This window comes from Ambystoma mexicanum, chromosome 5q (genome assembly GCF_040938575.1).
Source record: "Ambystoma mexicanum isolate Mex_15411 chromosome 5q, UKY_AmexF1_1, whole genome shotgun sequence".
NCBI classification, from domain to species: Eukaryota; Metazoa; Chordata; class Amphibia; order Caudata; family Ambystomatidae; genus Ambystoma; species Ambystoma mexicanum.
This window is the reverse complement of record NC_090933.1, coordinates 101028386-101050766: the sequence shown is the minus strand read 5'-3', so window position 1 is coordinate 101050766 and position 22381 is coordinate 101028386. Positions and strand designations below refer to the sequence as shown.

At 46.4% G+C, this 22381-nt stretch overlaps 1 protein-coding gene across 1 annotated transcript in view; it reads left to right on the top strand.

The window, feature by feature from the left end:
• Positions 1 to 22381, top strand: part of ERP44 (endoplasmic reticulum protein 44) — a 550129-nt gene that overhangs the window by 509194 nt on the left and 18554 nt on the right. Inside the window, exon 11 of the mRNA XM_069620604.1 lies at positions 11818 to 11920. Coding sequence (XP_069476705.1) covers positions 11818 to 11920 — 103 coding nt within the window. The remainder of the gene's footprint in view (positions 1 to 11817; positions 11921 to 22381) is intronic.

Below are 22381 nucleotides of genomic sequence, written 5' to 3'. Positions count from 1 at the left end.
TCGCCCTCATGTCCAGAATAGACTATGCAAACAGTTTTTCATCTCGGAATACTGGAACACCTGCTGAAGAAACTGCAACGTATCCAAAATGCAGCAGCCAGACTTCTCCTCAAACTATCACGAAAAAACCACATCACCCCGGCGCTAAAAATGTTACTGTGGCTGCCAATCAAACAGCAAACCACGTTCAAAATGATGTGCATAACGCACAGAGCAATTCACGGCCAAGGAGTTCTCATTCTCTCACCTGGCAGCAAAAACTTTGAAAACCCTTCCGAAAGAGATACGCAATACCAAGGATCACCTAAAATTCAGAAGACTACTTCAAACCTATCGCTTCACCTGAGAACCAGACGGGAACAACTAGAAAAACAAACACCCCAATGGAAATGGAACACACCACAACAAGCGCACATGGAAGGAAGTATCCGGGGAGGGAGCGCATCCAGGATAGATCCACTCCCAAGCCCAACCCTAAGTTAGGCAACACCTAAGGGACGGGCACCCTAGTTGCAGACGAGGGAGCATTGACCAATAACTAGCACTCAATAGGACAGGGAGCACCTGGAATTCGGAGGCAGGGGACCCCACCCTAGGAGCTCAGGGTGGTGTTGCTAGGCAAACCCCAATGACGACTTGAGAGCAAACTCACAACCTTACTGATCTCCACCATGGGGTGGGAGGAGACCTTCACAAGCTTCCTGTCCACAGGCCACTAGACAGTGCACCGCTATATGGAGAACCTGTCGAGTGACCCACCGCGGAATGCTCCAGAAGACAGCACAGGCAGACGCACCTTATCCAGATGTCCGAAGCAATGAGGTAACCCCATTAACCCAACTGCTAAAACCTTAACCCTCTACATACACCTCTCAAACACTCAACAAACACAACCACATCCTTGCACAGCAAACCGCAAGCCACTACAACAACAAAACAAACCACACATAGTCCTGCACAACAGCACATGGGAGTCTACCGATCAGTAAACCATGCTCAGCGAAAGGTGTTAACCGAACTGAATCTGTCAACAGGACATCACAACTCTGGCTCTTCCTTTGTCCCGCTATGCCCTACTAACCCATCCTACCCTTGTATCTTTCAGATCTGCCAGGGGGCAACCCCGGTGGTGATAGTGCGCTGTATAAATGTCCTTTAACATTAGCATATACCTTCACTTAAGCAAGATTGCTTTCCTTTGTCATCACATCTAGAAGAAGGGTGAGTGAAGTATAAGCTTCTCTACACAAACCATTCGTAACCATACTTAAAGACAAGATGGTGTTCAGAAAACACACTTTTCACACCAGAGTAAATTTCAGAAGTTCATGTAAATCAATCCATTAATTAACCAGCTTTTTTCCCAAAAGCCAGAAAGCCAAGCAGAAAGGGCGTTTCACTAAATGATGTACACAGAACAATAATAATTTAATATAGACAGAACAAAGCCACACGGAAAACAAGTCAATTTGATGTGGTGGTCCTTTTTTCAAGCACCCCATGAAACCTTTGGTTTTAAATCCCAAGAGGGCTTCAAGAGATAGATGATGGCCACAGATCCCTACCAAGGATGCGTGTGCTGGCTGCACACAGACTGCGACACCTGTACCTTTTACTAAATTAGGCATCGAAGACTGTCTGAGCGGGCTGCAAAGGTATTCGTGGTGTTTCACAAATCAAGTAGCAATAGCCATATTTGACTTCCAAATTGGCCCTGCGGAACTGATCTCCGCCATGTTCAAAGCAAGGATTTATTGTAAAAATGCAAAGGTCCTGATCCAATTCAAAGAATGTGCTCCCCAAATCTGCATTACACTGCAACTGGACTGACTCTCGTGAGAGTCCCCCACTCCCAAACTCCTGCTCAAAAGAAAGTACTTTTTTCTCTTCTGTGTCCAAGCCAAAAGATGTAGAGGAGTGTAGGCACTCCACGCTGGTCCTTTTTTTTAAAAAAAGGATATCCTGGTTTCATCTACATCAGCCCTGCTGCTTCCACTTCTCTCTCAGCCAGTGCCAGAAGCCCTGGGCTTTGTGTCAGAATCCACCAGCGTCACAGTAGTTGGTGTACCATGCAGTTCTGGTCCCACCACGTATTCAGATGTTGAAAAACCTTTAAAGTAAATATGCTTAAAACAGGTCATATATGGATTTGAGTAAAAAGTGATTTGTGTCACTGCCCTCTTTGGGACATCATACTACAGTGACCTCTAGACAAGAGCACACAGTTGGATGTCCCTTGCAGTTGTATAAGCCCATTAAACAGGTTATCTCCTCAGCCGCCATTAAGGCTCTGCATCTGAACCTCTGGACATTATGATGCCAAGAATGATGCTGTGATGCCGAAGAATGTACACCAACGTATTGCCCTACTAGAATCTGACATTAAATCTCATCTGCTGGTGTCTTTCAGTGAATTCTAATGTGCGTGTTCTGGTTTCATGGGAGAAACCTTCAATCCCACCAGTGATCAAGATGCTTGCCAACAAACTACTGCAGGAGGATCATGCGTTCTTAACCAACCCAGAGAGGTTGGTGGTTCAGACCTCTAAAATGTCAAAACCCTAATGGCTCCCTCAAAGATCCCAAAAATGTGTCTTGTTAAGCCGATACTGTATTTATTTATTGGGCATTTATATATTTATATGGTGCTTATACACAGGTATTTACAGGCGCCACAAGACAAGATTGGGTGGTGGGGTTTGAGCGGGGGGTGGGGGGGAAGTGAGTTGTGTGAAGTGGAAAAAAGTAGAACAAATGTAGATGCAACAAAAACCGTTATATTGGCCTTGTGACAATCCTACCGGGCAAGTGCATGAGGAGGTGGTACGTGCAGGGGGCGGGAGGCTAGAGGGATAACTGCAGGAGTGGGATTCCACAAGGGATGGGGTGGGCAAGTGCTGGGGGAGGGGGGGAAAGGCAGCAAGTTCCAGGGGAACGAGGGGGAGGGGAGGGTGAGTATGGTGGACAGGAGAACCAGGTTGGACTAGTCGGTAAAGTAAGCCCGGGGGCAATGCTGGCAGGGTATGCTGGGGGAATGGTAGGGGGTGGTCTGACTCCTATATGACTGTGAAGGGGCCAGCACCAAGTCGCAGTATCAGGGGGAAGCATTGGCACAGGAGGGGGAGAGAGAAGGAAGAGGAGAAAAGGAAGGTCTTGAGAAGTTTCCGGAACTTGAGACGATCCGGCGCAAGTCTGAAGGGGGCAGAGGGGTTGTTCAGAGGGAGGAGCCAGTCGAGAGGAGCAATCTACCTCCCACTCTCAGCTTGGAGAAACGTTTGACCTGCATAGAGTGGGAGCCAAAGGACTGAAGGACTATGGCCGACGGGCATTTACAGAGGGAAAGCTGGATTTAGAGAGATCGCCGACCCCAGACAGCTTTGTGGATGATGCAAAGGGTTTTGAATTTGATCCTTGCGGTCACCGGGAGTCAATGAAGAGATGTGGTCCCTGGGCTTGAGGCCAAGGATAAGTCTTGCAGTCTTATTAGAGATTAGTTGAAGGGTGGTGGAGGGAAGAGAGAGGCATATTGAGGAAGAGGCTGTTGCAGTAGTCCAGCCTAGAGGGAACACGGGCTCTAGAGATGTTGAGCTTCTGGGGGAAGGTGAGGAAAGGTAGAATGCCCCGGAGAAGGTGAAGCTGAACATAGGACTTCTTGCCAAGGTCTGTGATGTAAAGATAGAAAGAGAGAGGGGTGTCAAAGATGACCCAACGGTTTTTGCCTCGTGGGTGAGGGGAAGGGACCCAAGGAGGAAGGCCAGATTATGGGGAGGAGGGAGCAAGGAGCAGGTGTCCCAATGAGAATGATCTGTCTTACTGGCACTGAGGCACAGATTGTGGGCCGAGCGCCATGCCTGAATAGCAGTCAAGCAATCTGGTAGAAGGGATGAACGGGAGGAGGTAGAGGATGGCAGCTTTGAAGGAGTACTGTGTCGTCTGTGCTGAAAGTGAGTTGAGAAGGTGGAGATCAAGTGGGTCAGAGGGGCCAGGTAGATGTTGAAGAGCCATGGCGATAGGATAGAACCCTGAGTAATGCCACAGGTAGAGACTGATGTGGACGAAAGAAAAGGACCCATTTGCACTTGGGAGGGTCTATTTGAAAGGAAGGATGTCAGCCACGCCAGTGCCCTGTCTGTGATGCCAAGTGTATCATGGAGACAGTTTAGGAGGGTGACTGTGTCAAAGGCCGAAGAAAGGGAGGAAGCTCAGATTAGAGAGTAAGTCTTCCCTGGTGTTAAGGAGAGAAGTTTCCGTGCCTCTGGAAGCTCTGAAACTGGACTCGTGATCATGGAAGCAGCCAGCCATATCAGTGTGGAGGGTCAGTTGGGGGATGACCAGCTTCTGCAATAGTTTGCCCAAAAAAGGGGTGAGAGAGATAGGGCAAGAGGTACCAGCAGTCCACTTTTTTCGGCGAGCATGCACGAGAATGCTTAAGGAGTTGTGGAAAAAGGCCAGTAGCAAAGGAGTGCTTGCAGAGGTCAGCCAAGGCTGGGGCGAAAGAGACGATGTTGTCCTTGATGGTTCTGGAGAGCTGGGGTGGCACCTGTTTAGTGGAGACTTTCATAGAGCAGACAACTCTAGGGATCTCGTCTGGTCAATGGGAGAGGAGGAGAGTATGGGGGCAGTGGGATAGGTGGGGCCAAGAGGCAAGAGAAAGAGGTGTGTGGGGGTGGGGTGCCGGTGGGGCAGATGACCAAGAGGACAGGATGTCCAGAGTTTTTGAGAAGTGGCCGGCCAGTGCAGTGCAGAGGGCCTGGGAGGGTGGAGTAGAGGAGGAGACTGCAGTAGGATGGACAACTTCCCTGCAGGTTTTAGAGTTCAGCTATGTTATTGGTAGCTCCAGAGATGCAGGCTTGGACTTGAGCTGCTTTTTGAGCAGATGGTGAGACGATATTGCCTTTGAAGTAGACGGCAGGCTAGTTGATCACTTCCGCTCAGCAACTTTGCACTTGTGTTTCAAAGCTGCCAAGTCTGAGTCCTATCAAGAGTTACATTTAGAGGCAGCTTCATGTGGATCCTTATGACGGGGGCAAAGATGTCCAAGGTGTAAGAGATGGAGAGATGGAGGTTAGCTAGCACAGAGTCAGTAGGAGAGTCGAGTGGAGCGTTGAAGGAGGGATGAAGGGAGAATCAAATGCAGTGGCTGACATGCATGCATCAACAGGGGAGGTGAAGGTGGAAAGAGAGGAGAGAGGGGCAGGAGAGGAGAGAGGCATAGTAAGAGGGTTGGAGAGTGGGATGTCTGTTGAGATGATAAGCATCCGTGTGTGCCCGGAAGTGGGTTGGGCCAGAGGGAAGGATAGTGAGAGAAAGTTGCAGAGGTCGCAAAAGAGTACAGTATCCACATCTGGAGAGTTGAGGTGGATGGTAAAGTCCCCAAGGAAGATAACTATTGAGGAGGAAGCAAGAAGAGAGGAGGACAAGTCTGCCCATTCATAGAAGAAGAGGGTGGCCGGTCCAGGAGGTTTGTAGATGGTAGCAAGAGTAAGTGAGAATGTGGGTGAGATAGCCGGCAGACTAGGCTTTCAAAGGATGAGTAGGTTTGAGTGGGGATGATGGAGGCAGAAACCCACTCAGGAGAGATCAAGGCCACTCTGCCACCAGGCCTGGAGGGCCTGGGATTGAACAAGCTCTTGTAGCCCTCAGGGAGTAGTGTGTCAAAAGCAGTGACAGAGCTGGCCTTGAACCACATCTTGGTGAGAGCAAGGATATCAAAGTTTTCAATTATGCGACAGATGTCAGAGGAGTGTTTGATAGTAGAGCGAGAATTGAGGGTAGCTAAGTGAAGCTGGTTGCTCCCTTTAAAGGTTTTGCGAGGGGGGCACATGTGTGGGGTGAGGGGAAAGAGGGATGGAGGGGCAGGAGGAGAGGGGGAGAAGGAGACTAATAGGCCTTCGTCTCTTGGACCCCTGCCTTTAAATGTGCTAATGCTACCTATAAGTGGATGAATTACTCATGCAATAATCACGTTTGCATTGTCAGCCATGGCGGCAACATGAAAGCTACTTTCACCTAACAAGAGATGTCCAAGAGGCCGGTCACCTGGAACATTCAGCTTGCCATCGGCACTTCCCTCACTGAATTTGTATTTGTCATGTGAGGGGTCAGAAATGTGAGGCAGACAACCATGTGAAGATTTTTCAAAAGATGCCATTTTATTAACTCAAGCGCCTCACTATCCCTACCCAGCTGAGGATTTCCCTGCCTAAAAGAAACTAAAGGAAACACTTGAACAAAAGGTCTCTGTCCCTCACACTTACACATACAGTAACTGAATATGGCAATAGTTCAAAGGCAACATAATATAAGAGCAAATGTACAATCTTATAAATCTCTCCTTCTAATCTGGGTGAATTTCCCTTCCCAGATTCACGCATGATTCTGTTACACAGTTCCGACAGATATAAGGAAATAACAAAGTTCAAAAAGTTATTTGTGACTCCAACTCGATCACAATATGTTCAGACACTTAATTGTTCAACTAAGGTTCTTTCTCTTCCTCTTGAAATCATAACGTAAGACTCAAAACAATGTTCTTTGCAAAAACCAAGAATATTTCATCAGTATTAACTTAAATTGTCTTTGCCAGGGTGCTTCCGCAACAACATAATAGTTCTAGGTATATAGAACACTTCTGCAGCAGGATTATACAGTTCTTGCTTTAGCAATGAAAGTTTGTCAGGATAATTTGTTAACACCATTTCACAGCACTTCATCAACTTCCACCTGATTTAGTCCCATGCCAGCCTACTACTTCAAAGTTCGCTGTTCGGGTATACTCCCCTGCCTGAAAAGTATAAAGTGTTACCACAACTTGTGATCTGGGATACTTCCCTGCCATATCAGTAATTTATTAACAACTTTGCCTCTGGTTAAGATCAGCTTTAACTTCGCAGTGCTTCTTATTTTACATCACTTTTTCAGCAATTACTTAGGGAAGGCAAGATTCACATTGGTGTTCTTTAGTACACTTTTGTGATTTCCAAATTGTTTGTAAGTTATGCTCCTCTCCTTCTGAATAGCCTTGATCAGAAGGGCAGTCACCTTGCCACTTTTGTCTCCCCACTTCTTCCTTAAACAACCACGGACTCTGATTTGGTTTTATTCTGCTTCTTTCTTAACTTTGGCAGTGTGGGTTTATACCAGCTTTTGTGGTTTACTTCCTCAACAATGGGCAATAAGCTTTCCAAACGTAGGGACTTTCATTTTCCCCCCTCCTGACTTTGGCAACCTTTGTTGGTTTTATATTGCCTTGCTTTGACTTTCTTTTGGCTTGGGTAATGGTGATTTATTTTTACATTTATAAAGCACACTTTATTCTCGGGCATCTAGGTGCTTGTACTTAAGAACTCGGTTACGTTGCCTCAAGTATCTGGGCGCTTAAACTTAAGCAATCGGTTACATTACATTCATAGTCACAGGAAGTGCATACATGGGTTAAACAGTTCAACAGTACATTCCTAGCATGCATGGGTTAAACAGTGGTTGCATTCATGTTAGATAACCATTTTGCTATCAATTCTCCAGGCGTGTGGACATTTATTGGGATTCTTGGCTAATGAGCCAGGTTTTAAGACTTCTACAGAAGGACCAGAGGGATGGGTCTACTCTTAGCTTCAGGGGCATGGCATTCCAGTAGTTGGCTGCAATAATCGGGAAGCTGCAGCCTCCTGCTTTTTGTCATTTGAATCTCTGGGTAGCCAAGTGACCTGCATATGACGAGCTGGTTGGTCTAGAGGATTGGCCATTTGACATTTGTTTTGTCAGGTATAGTGGAGCAGTGTTGGATAGACATTTGTGTGTTAGAGATAATATTTTGAATTTGATACAATCTCGCACTGGTAAATCAGTGGATGATTCTTCAGATTATGGATATGTGGTCTTTTATTAGAATATTGAGGGTCGCTCTGATTGCATTATTATTACTATCTGAAGCTTGTTGAAGTTTTTAGAGGTAGAGCCGTCAAACAAGGTCTTGCAGTAATCAATCCTGGAGAGGATAAGTGCTCTGGTCAGTGTAATACAATGGTCTGTGGTTAGGAAGGGTCTGCAAGAAGTAATACGTTTGGCAGTGTAGGCTGATGCCGATGTGATGGCGTTAACTTGTCTGTTTAGGGAGAATGACGAATCCAGGTACACACCTAGAGTTTTTACTTCTTTGGCTACCATAATGTTATTGGCGTCAATGTCAAAGGATTTGCAGGCTGGTGGTAGGTTGTTTAGCCTTGGTAGGCTGACCACATGAGGAGCTCTGTTTTATCGTCATTCGGACAGAGTTCATGTTGCGCCATCAAGGCCTGGATGGTGAGGTAGACGGTGTTCAAGGACTTAGTGTCTTTGTCATGATTTCCATTGATGGGAAGCAGTATTTGAGTGTCATCCGCATAGTTCGTATACGTGGCTCACAATTTGTCAAGTAGGCCAAAGAGAGGTTTTATTGGGGATATGCTGGAGTTTTGTGGGACTCTGCAGGAGACAGGGGTAGGAGGGGCTGGGGCAGAAGTGGAGAAGACTCTCATGGTGCGGCTAGAGAGGAAAGATTTGATCCATTTTATGGCATTGTTCAAGAAGTTGGCTTCTCGTGCTAGGCACAGGATGTTGTGGTTTACAAAGTCGAACGTCACCGACCGGAGGCTTTAATCCCTTTACAATTTTGATGGTTTGAGTCGTGGTGATGGGTGTGAATTCAAACCTGGGGTATGAGGTTGGTGGTGTGGATTCCGGGGCTTGGAGCTGGACAGTTGGGGCGAGCTTAAGGTTTTTTTTTTTGTTTTTTTTAATTTTATTTTGGAGTAAGGTAATCTTGTCAGTGAGGGCCTTTTGTATGTTCTGGCACCATAGTTTGTATTCGGTGCAGTTGTCTGGAGACTGGGATGGTGATTCCAGTTCCCGTAGAATGATAAAAAGTTAGCTGGTGCCTGAGTTGGCGTTCTCTATTCTTATGTTGTATACATTACTCTTAGCTTGGTTGGTGGCTTCCTTGTATTCTGTGGCTAGCGTATTGAATTGCATTTGTCATGGTTGGGAGTTTTTGCTTTGAGTTTTATAAGTATTGCCCCATCTTGTTTCTAGGTTTTAAATAAACTTGTATGCTTAAAGTCAGTCATTTGATTTTATATAATAATGGTTTTCTGTTTTATTCCAGATCAGTATTCAAAATTGCCTTCTTTCTTAGTTTCACACATACCCAATTGCTTTTCAGCTTAATGTACCTGCATTGAGCACATGAGCACTTCAGTGTCACAAATACTTGGTGAACTCACCTGGTATGACGTGCGCGTCAGCTTCCCTCACTGCTCAAAGGTTCTTTACTTCAGCTGCTCCCCGCAATGAGTCAATCTGCTGTTTTCAGTCTGCCTCTACCCGTGCCCCGCCCGTGCCACTCTCACACAGAGCTTTCTTTGCTCCAAAGGCTCTCCGATGCTCGCCTGCCACCGCAGATAGCCTTGTGGGTAGGAAAGCATTGCAAACATTCGCTTCCTGCTGCACAGCCTGTACAAAACAGGTCTCCAGGGGGAAAGCTTCCCTCTCCGACGCTTCTTGCTGCACAACCTCTGCAATTAAGACTTATGGAGGCAAAGACCCTCTCAGGACTGGCTACTGCTCGCCACTCGACAGTGGTCCCGGCATAGTCTTCCTCCTCCAGTATCTGCTTCTGGTGCAACGTGGAGAGTTCACAACTCCTCTACCTATGATGACTGCTCTGTTCCTTCTCACTAATGGCCTGCATCTGAGGGAGCCTTTTAAGCTTCTGTTTCCCTCATGTGTGGGTCATTCCCATTAACAAGCTGCACTTTGCAGTTTTGTTCCTCTTCAGCCCTCTTCTTCATCCCAGTACTTCGGGGATTATGGGACTTAATGTCCCTAACGCAAACATTTGTTTTTCTACTCGACTTTTGATCTCTAACTCATTTCTGTTCCCAATAATATTCTCTACTGGGATATCTTAAGGTTCAATTACAAGAATTGAATTTCTAGAGAAATAAATGATTTTTAGATTTGAAGTTATTATTCACAGGCTCCTTTTCACTGTACCTTTGGGAGTTATGGGAGCTTCTAGCTTGGATACTTGTCCATGGTTTTAGAAGGGGGTTTAGCTTCTCCAACTACCTAAGGGTTTACAAATGTTTCAACCCATATTAAGATGTTTAACTTGGGGAGCTAAAAGATTATTCTGATAACAAGCCATTACCTACTTTGGCATTTAGGAGCGGTTTTTCCTAGAGGAAGACAACTACTGTGTCTCACCCAACAGAATCCTCGTATTTCCCAGGGCCCTTTCTCCTCCAAGGTGATCCTCCTGCAGAACACTACCCCCAAGGTCGGGATCAGAAAGCGTGTTCCTTCCCTCGCCTCCTGGGAGGACACTTTAGGTAAGGTCTTTGTGAGGACCCAGCAGGATTCATCACACATGCTACAGGGCAATTTGTTCTTTGATAGCTTCCAAGCAGGTTACCTTGGACTTGTGGGTCCTGAGATCCAAATAAAGCTTAGCGAATAAATTCCAACATTAGCTTTTTGAATTTTTCTTTTTACAGGTATTCATTCAGTAGGCAATAGTCTAAAATTGGCCAAAGAACAGTACCTAGAGTGTGCCTGCCATTTCTAATGTTGTTCACTTTCCCACAGTACTTTGGTTACTGCAGTTAAACTTAATTTCATAATTTGTTGGACAAGGAATCAATACGTAATCTGGATGTTTAAGCTTTATAGTCTACATTGAGTGAACAAATTAATTCAGAACTTCATCATTTGTCTCTCATAGTGGTATTTCCCCTGGCAAGAAAGCGACTAAAAAGCAACATTAGCTAGAAAGGTGTTCCCTGAATTCTTTATTCCTACGGCCTTGGAGAAATACCTTTGCCTCTAGACTTTGCACACACTCCTTCAGGGCAAAGCTTGGATTGGGATTTTTTTCCAACATGTACCTTTTTTTAGAAATGTGTAGAGTTACTGCTTCGGCCACCCCACAAGGTTTTTGCAAGCGTTACTCCTTGGATGTTTCCTCAACAAGGGATTTTTGTCAAGTCGTCCCATGCAACCTATTAAGTCAGACAATTTATGGCAGCAACACAATGGGAGAATTGATTATTACACGTGTCTGAGAACAGTTTGGTTTAATACCTGCTGCAAGCCTATGTTCAGCAACCTGCATTGGAGATCAGCATCTTCCACAAAACACGGGTGAAAGGAGTACTTAGCCCTCCAATATTGACCTGTCTGGCTCCAGTTCCCAGATGACTATATATCGAGCTCATTTGAGGAAGCAGTTAAAGTGTTGGAACCAAAACACAGCCCTCATCCAGAACAGTGAGGTTACTTGTCTGGGTTAGAAAGTTGGATTTGTAGTGTGACCTTGACCTTGATCATGGTTATTAAACGTATAGACCTGACTTGGCTATGTACCTTTTTTCATATTTGGATCTACAATGAACTATGGGGGTGCAAAGTGTTGACAGCGAGCAGTGTGATCAAGCAGAGGCTACAGTGGAACGTAGAATTTAAGCGAAGTGCTACGTTGGGACGAGGTGGAAGTGGTAAAGTAATGCTGTTGCTCATGATGTGCTGAGGGTGCCAGCAGGCGATCTCCCTTTTAAAAAAAGAAATAATAATTGCATATACACCGTAGAATTAACACTGGCAAGAGATCAATTACTTCAGGACCGGAGGACCAGCACCTGCTGATGATATATCATGGTCAGTGGGACCCAAAATGTGTTTACCTCGTCCCTGCTTTGAACATTATGCCTTGTTATTTAACTAATGTATTCATGAAACCTTACAAACAGAATATTATAATGTACAATATTATGATTTCAGAATACCTGGAAAGCTGAAACAGTTCGTATTGGACCTGCACTCCGGAAAACTGCACAGAGAATTTCATCATGGACCCGATCCTACTGATGTAGCCCCTGGCCAGGTATGTCCTGCATTCTCTGACAAATTATCATTTGTGTATGATGGTTAAATTAAAGGAAGACCTGCCGCTCCTTCTATTGCCCTTTCCGATGTGACATTTTCAAATGCCAGTTTCAAGTCTATTACTATCCTTTTTTTATTTGTGTTCTGTAAAAAAGATAGAAGCTAGCCCTGAACAAAGAAGGCTTGGGCATAGGTTTAAAGAGATCGGCCACCTAGTGAACACTGAATCATATTTTCATTTGTTTTTATGGGGCCTTTAGACACCATTACAGAAAATAGTTGGTTTCAAAAGTAGTAGTCCGCTTTACTGACATTAGTACATGCCCTGCCCACTTTATCTAGTAAGCATCACTAACACACCACCATTTTAAAGTGAGGTTGCTTATGCTGGGCTGCCCCCACCCTCTGTACCAGGTGCTCGGAGCATTAAAGAGTCGCACTTCATACGTCCCGTCCCCTTTCCTCCATCCTTGTGGGGACAGTACCAGAACCTTTGGCAGCGAAAAATGGAGCTTCCCCTTTAAATTTAGTATAGCGCACAGGGGCATGGCTGCGAACATGGTAACGCACCCAAGATACCGCCCTCCGGCACCTCACCTCAGTCCCTTTTTCTGCACAGACGGTGTCGGACCTGGCAGCTAGGCGCAGAGACTTCAGTCATCCTCTTCTTTTTCCTCTACCTTCCTCTCCTCCTATGCTTCAGATAGGGTCCTCAGCCCTTTTACGGGAGATCCTCTCTTTTGGAGATGCAGGTTGTTGAGCTGGTTCCTCAGTCAGGCAGGGGCACCGGCGACCATTCCAGGATTTTTGCAGTACCGAAGAACAACCAGGCTGGCTTGAGGGTAGTCCTGGACCTGTCATTGCTCAACCTACCTTTACCGCTCGAATGCTTAAAGATGATTACTCCAGAGCACATAGCAGTATCTCTATGCGCAGGGGACTGCATGTGTTCCATAGACCTCAAGGATGCGTACCTTCATGTCCCCATCTACCAGCCACATCGGAATTTCTGCATTTCACGATTGTCATACCACATTCAGTACAAGGTGCTGCCTTTCCGCCTCAACTCGGTCCCTCATGTGTTCAGAAAGCTGATGAATGTGGTGGCTGGTTCCTCCGCCTAGAGAGACATTACATGTACCCTTATTTGGTTGTCTGGCTAGTGAGGGCCAGCTTTCCCGGGCGGTGCACTCCTGCCAACAGCTGGCGGATGTTCTTCACCAGCTGGGGTTCTCCCTCAACCGGCAGAAGTCACAGCTGACTCCCGCCCAGGACATGGTGTTCCTTGGAGTGCACTGGGACAAGGCGGTGCAGCAAGTGTTTCCCACTTCCGAGAGGCTCCTCTACCCTCCGCAAGGCGATAGGGCACTTTCTGGCCAATTCGACCAACTCCACTTGGTGGTTCCAGCACCTTCTGGGACTAATGGCGTTTTGCGTGCTCACAGTGCGACACTGCCGCCTCAAGATGATGCTCCTCCAGCTCCACCTGGCAGCCAATTGGGACTAGGAGACTGGGACGCAGTCAGACAGGATTTCGAGTCCCCTGTCCCTCCTTCTGGATCTTCATTGGGAGCCCCCTTACCCTACTGGAGCCCACTCTGGTAGTGACGGATTCCTCACTTTCAGGCTGAGGGGCTACCCTGGATGGCTTCTCGATTCATGGTGCATGGTCCAGGGTGGAAGTCATCCTGCATATCAACCTGCTCGAACTCTGAGTCTTAGGCCTGGCGCTCAAGGCTCTACTGCTGCTCATCAAGGACAAGGCGGTTGTGGTCAGGACCGGCAACACCACAAATATGTTTTACTTGAACAAGCAGGGTGTAAAAGGTTTGTCCCCCCACCTCCTCCTAAGGGCTTGGTTCTCTGATCTGCTGTAGTTGTGCTCCCAGGGGCCTGTCCATCTTCCGATTCCCTCGCTGGGGCTTCCTGATGCAGCAGGGCAGGGCGGTGGTGCACACGTACCCAGCCAGGCTGGCCCTAGTGCCCTTGTTCCTGACCAGCTGAGACTGAAACCAAGCTCAGTTCTTGGAGGACAACTGGGACATCATACAGGAGGCCAGAAGGCTGTCTATGCGATCTCGATACAAGAGTAAGTGGACTAGATTTTACCACTGGGCTCACAAGGGGCTGCACCCCCTCACCTGCTCCCTGGATGACGTGCTGGCTTTTTCCGCACATCTGGTTCGTTCCGGAGTTCAGGTCAATACCTGCCGCACCAATCTGTCGGCCATTGAGGCCTACAAGAATTTCCCAGAGCATGTTTTTCAGCAGCCAACCCAGTGGTTAAGGCTCACCTCAAAGGGTTGCGAAAGGGGAGTTCTGTTCTTGGGTGGATGGCCCCCGGGAGATAGTCAACCAAGTATTTAGCTCATTGCCCCTTTCACAGAGGAGAAATGTTCCTGGTTATCAGTCTTTGTTCTGCCCAGGTGCAGTAAAGCACCGAAATGCTATGCAATTCTCCTTTGAAGAAGAGTACCAACAGCAACCTCACGGGGGCCATCCACCCAAGAACAGGTCAATGGGCCGAGTTCGTACCGGTAGAGGGTTTCCCAGACCTCTTTATGCTAATTTTGGGTTCTCACCCTAAATTACCAGGGCAAACCGGACGTGGACCCCTTGCTCACTGTGCTTCGAGAGGCACAGCTCCACCTCACTGATGAGGCCTGACTAGGCCGAAACACGTGTCTGGGGTTGCTGTTGGTACTCCTGTTCATAGGAGAATTGCCTACCATTTCGGTGCTGGACCACCTATGGGTAGGACAAAGACTGATGTGTATGGAAATTTCTCCTCTGTGGAAAGCATAGTGAGCGAAGTGTGGTCGAGACCCTCCCCGGTCACCATCCACCCAAGAACAAGTCAATGGGCCATGTTCGTACCAGTAGAGGGATTCCCAGACCTTTTTATGCTCACTTCAAAGGGTTGTCCAGGCTATTTCCTCCGTTGCAATGGCCGCATCCGGTCTGGGACCTTAATGGGGTTATGGCGGCATTGCAGCGCAAGCCCTTCGAGCTGATAACCTCGATGAACATCCGGCTGATGACATTGAATACAGTATTATTGGTGGTGCTCACTTTGGCGCGCAGGGTCAGCGAGCTGCAAGCTTTGTCATCATGCAAACCCTTCACCACGTTTCATAACGACAAAGTCATCTTGCACACTCATCCAAACTTCTTGCCCAAGGTGGTCTCTCCATTCCATTTCAGTTGGGAAATCTGCCTGCTGGTGTTCTTTCCAAACCTGTAGTCGGAGGCCAAAAGTGTCTTGCATTCCTTGGACCTTAAGAGAGTCCTCAAGTTCTATCTCTCTCGAACGACTTCCTTCAGGAAGTCTGAGGTGGTGTTCATTACCTTTGGGGGCATGTCTCCTGACACCCAGGCTTCTAAAGCTTCTATTGCCCGTTGGACAGTCCAGGCCATTTCAAAGGCGTATATGGCTATTAGCAAACCGGTTCCTGGAGGGATTCATGCCCATGTGGTCAGAGCTTATGACAGGGTCCGTCATGTTTAAGAGACCTGCTTCTTGGGATTCATCAGCAAGGAGGCTACTTGAGCCACTCTGTGTTCTGTAAGCACTATTCCCTGGATACCAGCTCCAGCCCAGATGCAGAATTCGGCCAAACTGTTCTGAAGAAGCTTTTTGATTACTCTTAACTATGAGGCTGGTTGTCGCAGCTCCACCTTATGGCCTTGTTTGGTAGATTCGAGCAAAAGGATGGAGGAACGGGGAAGGCACATGTGAGTAATTAAAGATACTCACTGTAGTGACTAGAGTAATCGTAGTCCTTTGTTTCCTTTCCTCCATACGTCCCACCCACCTTCCCCTGATTGTATGATAGGGGCTAAAATATGCAGCATAGCCAGGTATTAAACAGTCTGTTGTGTTAAGAGGACTGAGGTGAGGCGCCTGAGAGTGGGGTCTCTGGGGTGTTCCCACAGCAAAGCTGCGCCTCTGCACTAAATTTAGAGGGGAAGCTCCGTTTTTCACTCCCAAAGGTTCCGGTACCATCCCCATGTTGTGGGACGCCCACAAGGAATTGAGGAAATGGGTCTAAGGACTATGAGTACTCCAGTCACTACAGTGAGCAACTCAAATTTTTCCCACCATCCTTGAAAGCTCAGTTCAGAGCTTCTTGCTCAAATCTTCACGGAGAGTGCTGGGCCCCCGTTCAAAATACTATGTCCGGCTTCAAACACTGCAAACAGGTGCAAAAGTAAACCCTTACCCAGAAGTGCCTCTTCATACCTGGAATCAGTGCCTGAAGCAGTGCTGACAACTAAGAAACCTTTTCTGTGTCATTCAAATAGCTCCGTCTAAAACTACACCTTATTCTGATAGGGGCTAAACCTTTGAAACTGGGCCCAACCATCTCAAATGTTATTTGCGTCCCCATTTCTGCAGGTCTTAAACTAAGCATAACATACAAATGATCATGGTTCTTGAATAATCCTGCTGTGTATGTATACCTATGGGCCCCCTGTAATGAATACAATTATACACGGGTGATTTATCAACTAAGAGGATATATATGACAACCCCAGCATTGATTTTGTTGGCTCTCGGGTGTGACTGAGAATTAGAACTCCTCGGCTGGAACAATTCCTGGTAGTTAAGAGTGTCCCATGTATAATCCCTTAAGAAACTGGGACACTTGCTCTGTAATTTGTGCATGCTTTAGAATACTTCAGTTTGCCAATTTCTTTTAAAACTTATTTATAATTGTTTCATTAATTTTCTCATCCCGCTCCAGTGCATCACAACTTTTAATGGGTTGTTGCATTTCCAGTTTGGGCTGTTGGTCTGTTGTTTATTTCATACTTAATGAGTGTCTTTTTTTTGGTCCCAGTGGATCTGTCTTCATTCTTCAGGTAATCCGAAGTCTGCCCACTCATGACCTTGTTTCCCAAAGATATCAAGAAGTCGTGTGCTTTCTATGCAGGGCATTCTTGCGGTTATTCATGAAACATTTCCGACTAACTTTACACTGGCCCAAAACCACTAATTGGTGATGCTGGTATAAAGGGGTCCCTTCCAAGTTTCTTGGTTTTGATTTGATTTTAATTTTGATTCATTTCTTATGCGCACCAGGCAGATAACTGCATTCGGGCGCAGATGTTAACTAAAGGAATGGGTATATCGCTGTGGCGAGTCTGAAGTAACGGCGGTCCTAGCGGAGAGAGGGTCATTTAATCAGGAAGGTTTTCAATTCCTTTCTGAATCTTTCCAGAGATGTGCATGAGTGAATGCTTAAGGGCAGCTGGTTCCAGAGTTTGGGCCCAAATACAGAGAACCTTCTATCCCCTTTAGAGATACATTTTGTCCTTGGGACGCATACCAGTAGTTTATCTTCTGAGCTGAGAACTCTGGTTGGATAATAGTGTCAAATTCTGGTGTTCAAGTATCGGGGTGCAAGTTTATGATAGCACTTGTACACCAGGCATGCCACCTTAAATTTAATGCGGTCTTCCACCATCAGCCAGTGCAACATTTTCCTGGCTGTGGACACATGATCTCTTTTGCCTAGATGAGCTATTAGCCTAACGGCCGCATTCTGGGCCCTCTGCAATCTTAGCATTTGTTTCCTTGGGATCCCTGTCAAGAGGCTGTTGCAGTAATCAAGGTGGGAGTTAACCAGGGCTCCCACCACTACTGGAGATCCTGAGATGTTAAAAAAAGGAAGTACATTTCTGAGCAGTCGCAGGGAGTAATATACTCCCTGCAAGCTTTCCCTTGCTTTCCATTGTTTCATGGGTGTGGTGGGCCCAGTGAGCATTTACTTTAGTGGTAAACAAAACTGCATTACAAATCGATTGTGCCTCTGGTAAATCATGCAAATTCCTGAAAGCAGACACCATTTTCCAGTCTTAAAACTGGGGAGCAAATCTTGTAAGTTTGGAATAATGCTTTAGAGTAGACGGGCTTCATTCAAAACCAACCGAACCCCTGTATAAGGCTCTTGGTGTTTTGGTTAGAGTTGATTAAAAAACTAGGGTACGATGGCATAAGGCCAGTTTCACTGAGCATGTGTAAAGTTTTATTTTTATGTATTTGTCTATTTATATTGCGCTTATACACAGGTGCTTCAAAGCGGGAAGGTAACGAGGAATACAGTATCATTCTTGGGCCTTGAAGATTCTGAAAGATCTAAAAAGAAAAACTAGCATACTAGGCCTGACGACATTTCTCCTAGTGCAAGTACATGAAGTGACACCGTTGAGACCAAGCGTTATCAGTTGGCCAGCGACTTTCTCCTGTAGGACTATTGACCCACTGGTGCCTTTTTTAGTAGCAAAGACTGTCAGCTGTATAGGCCTTTTTCAGCATTTTCACTGTTTTTTAAAATGTGTTTATCAGAACTAAAATATATCTGGCCATATGTTAAGATGGATTTTAAATGGTGGGCAGATTTCAGGAGGCCCCCCCTACGACTAGTGAACAGTGGAGTTTAACCAAACCCAATCAAGGTAAGTGTGGAGATAGGTCAAGGTTTGGTCTCGGGAGAGGTGATTGGTGGTCAGGGGCCCACAATGAGTCCACACAGTGAAATATACAATGATTCTGCTTAGACAGGCAAGTACAAAAATACTCTTATTTATAATAGGCCCCAAAACACATTAAAAAATGAATTGAGTAGATAATATCACACAACACTGTTATAAAACATATATTTCTCTGTCGTCCTGGCTCTCCCACCTTCCCAACTGGTTGGGAATGCCTACTACCGCATGCAGGCCCGAAAAGCTGGCTGTAAAAGAAAGATGTCACTTTAAGAGTTTGGGAAGGAACTACATCACGCGTGCGCCCCTCTGCGCGCCGTGGCCCACACCTTTCCCTCAGGTCACCAACGTTCCACACCCAGTTTCTGTTTTTCCGCATACAGGGTGGGTCGGAATTTTTGCTGCACTCCAACTCCCTTTTTTGGGGCGTTCTTTTTTGCTGTCTATCCCTTTTTTGCTAGTGATTGGTTCTTTATTTCTATTTTTTGAATTCGTGGTGCCTCCCTCTGTGCATGCCATATGCAATAGGTTTCAAGCAGTGCATCTGTTGCTGGAAGCATTTTCTGCGGCCGATCCCCACCATTCCTGGCTGTACCTTCAGGTGAGGTACTAGTTTCGGCACCACCCATCGGTACCCAAGGGAAGACTACCTCCTCAGTCTTCACTGGTCCGTTCAGGGTGAAACCCCCAGCCTATCCACCTGAAAGTACCTCCAGGTGGGAAAGTGCCTTGGAAGACCCCCCCCCCCATTACCGGAAGAGTTATTTACTCAGGACAAAATAACGGTACAGGTAAATCCCTCTGTTGCCTCGGTACACCGAACAGGCAAGGGTTCTTGCAAAGAGGCCTGCGCCTCTTCGGTTGATTCAGTCCACTCCGATTCCCCCCTGTACTGAACAAAGCCAAGTTGGCTTCAGCTTGCAAAACCTCTGGGTCTTCGGTACCGAAAGAAAATGTTTTACCCTCTAATACTACCGCAGTTGAGCTTTCAAGCTCCTGGGTACCAAGAACATCTCATAAGTCCTCTCATAAGAGGCATAAACACTCTTTCGAGATCTAGTCCAGTACAACAAAAAGTACAAACTGAAGAAATCCCCTGTGGCTTCTGTCTCGGGGCTCGGTACCGGAGAGCCAGAAGGATAATTCTACTCTAATATCTGACTCGGAAGACTTTGATGCTTCAAAATTCTTTACGGTTCCACCAGAACAATTGTTCAGTACTCCTGTGAGAGCTCAGTCTCCTCAAATGTTGCCTCCATTTTCTCCTCAGTCTGAGGACAATTAGGGTCAACTAGGGGTCAGCCTACTCTGGTACCAACACAACCTGGACCCCAGCTGGTTTTAACCAACATTCAGGTGCCTAGACCAGTGCTGTTGAACATCTATAATCCTAGCCAATTGCCTAATAGGGCTGACTCCTCTACTTCTCCTATCAGACTAGAAGACCCTCCACCTATCCCTTCCCAAATGGTGAACGACATCACCAATACTGTGCTGGAAACAATGATTTCTTAGCCCTTCTTAGAGGTTTTGGCTTAACGCACCAAGGACAAAATGTCACCCATGTTACCACAGGGTTTGGTACCCATCGACCCTATTCCCGAGCCTGTCACGGTACCAGTGGACAACGAGGACTCTGCTCCTCCTCCCAAAAAAAAAAGAAAATATCAAGACACTGATTCGGATCCAGAAGATGACACCACTCAGTACCCATCTAAGGTGTTCCATGACATTCCAACTAAAGCCGTGCAGGCACTAGAAATCCTTCCAAAAGATCAGCCTGAAACGGCGGGTGTTTTTGGGAAACTGCCATCTCAGTAGTGAAAGGTTCCACTTCCCAGGCGTCGAGTCATCTTTGCTAAAATGGCCCTCAAACTTTTGTTTGCCATTTTATGGTTTGTTGTCGTTTCTTCTTCCTTCCCCTCACCTCCAGGGCGGGAAAATCCTTTGTGTGTTTTTCATCTTTGGCGGGAGTCACCTGGACTCCACACCCAGGCTCCAGTTTGTTTGTAAGAGCAGGAAGTGAGGGAGGAGTCCAAAACTCCCCAGCCCTTTGTCTTACGCGTTGCTTGAATGGGGACGAATCCCAGTGGGGGGGCTGGCTGTCCTGAATGGACAACCAGACCGGCCCTTCTTGTAAAATGCAGGGGGCAAATGCAGAGGTTGTGCTGTAATTCCTGATAAATACTGCAAACCTGGAAGCTGAAGATATCTCGACCACTGGAACTTAAACCGAAGAGGATGACTAAGGAAAAGCCGCGGAAACGATTTCCAGCGACCGGAGAGTCTGCTGTGTAACCGGAGCCTGCTGTAGCCCTTCCTTCCAATCTACCTGGGGCCTCTGAAAACGACGACCCCGCCCCAGAGCCTGGTGAGACCCACTATACTCAAGAAGACCTGCATTTTGAGCCATCCCACGTGTTGCTGCAACCTTGCATTGTTGCAATACCCCAATACCCTGGGACCTGAAGCCATTGTGTGGTGCACAGTCTTCCGAATCTCGCTGAAACTTTGTGGGCATCCTGGTGGATCTCCAGAGACACAAATCGAGTCTGAAAAGTCCCCTCACCAGAGTGTTGGGTCTGTCTTCTTCTGTGCTCCTTGAAAAGGTGCCAGATCCGCAGAACCACATTCAGCCACTAGGGAAACCTTGCCTAGAGCGTTCATCGATCCCTGCTGCAGAGTCCCTTCTGAGGTCTTGTTTTCAATTTCCACGACAAGGAATCCACTGACCGGGTATTTGGCTGCAGACCCTGAAGTTTGAAAATCCTCTTCAATGCTGAGGTACTGTGTTGGCTTGGGTATGTACTGCCTTAAGCCTGTTAGGATTTATGTGTAGCTATGTGGTGTTTTCTGTGATTGGGAGGTCCCTCGTCCAGTACACCCAGTCCCACTGCTTGAATCCTGCTAGGGTGTCTTCTACAAAGCCCCCGGACCCTCTACTAACTCTAAAGTGAAATACCTGTTTGCCCAGTTTTCCTAAGGAACTCTGACTTTTGCTACTAAAGAAGCTATTCTGAACACTGCCTGTTGGTCACTAGTCCTAGTGACCCCCCCCTTTGCCACTGAGAACACTCATGCTCCAAGAATAAGGGAAAGACTTTCAAGGGATTGGGACTTCTGCCTAGAAATGAAAATAGTGTTTAAAAGTTACTTACTTGTAAAACGTTGGTTGGGAACTGTAATTCTAAGAGTGAACAGTTAAAAAAAAAAAATGTTCTTACTGATCTTGAATGTGTGATGCACTATTCTTAAAAGAATGGCTAACATCTTGTTTTCCTTAGCAACTGTTTTACCAGTCTAATAGAAAGTAGATGTGAAGGTATTTTACACTCCTGTGATCAGGTTGTGCCTCTTCCCAAAAGAGTATTGGTTTCACCATATTAGTCTCTTGAGGATAATTGTAGGAGTGTCCCCCAACTGGGTCTTGCTTCCCCTGACTTGCTGCTAACCTGTCCAGAATCAGTCTACATTAGTTTGTTGCCTACCTAGAATAACTATTCAGTAAAGTGTAACATTGGGTTTTACTTTCCCCCTCCATTGTGAGGTTAAACAAAGTATGCAGGTTTTACTTACCTTGTGTTAGCTGTGTGCCACCCAAAATAAGTTATGAGTTACTGCTTGCCTCAATATGGGGATCCCTGATTTCAAAAGCACCTGTAATTGTATATTACATCTTTAGGTTTTAGGTCTTTAGGTTTTACTCACCCAATATAACTGTGTTATCACAAAAGTAGTTATAGGTTTTTACTGCACCTAGAATAAGTGTTTGACTATTCACCAAAATTATATTGTCTAGTTGACTGATTAAGTGATTTGTGCTAAGAATCATTATACAACTGGAAGGGTCTACTGCACTTGCATTACTGAATGTAATTGTAAAAAGTAACCATTGGTTTTTACTCCCCAGGAATAGGCTTGACCTATACTAAATGTATATGAAAAGGTTTGGACTGTGTACTTT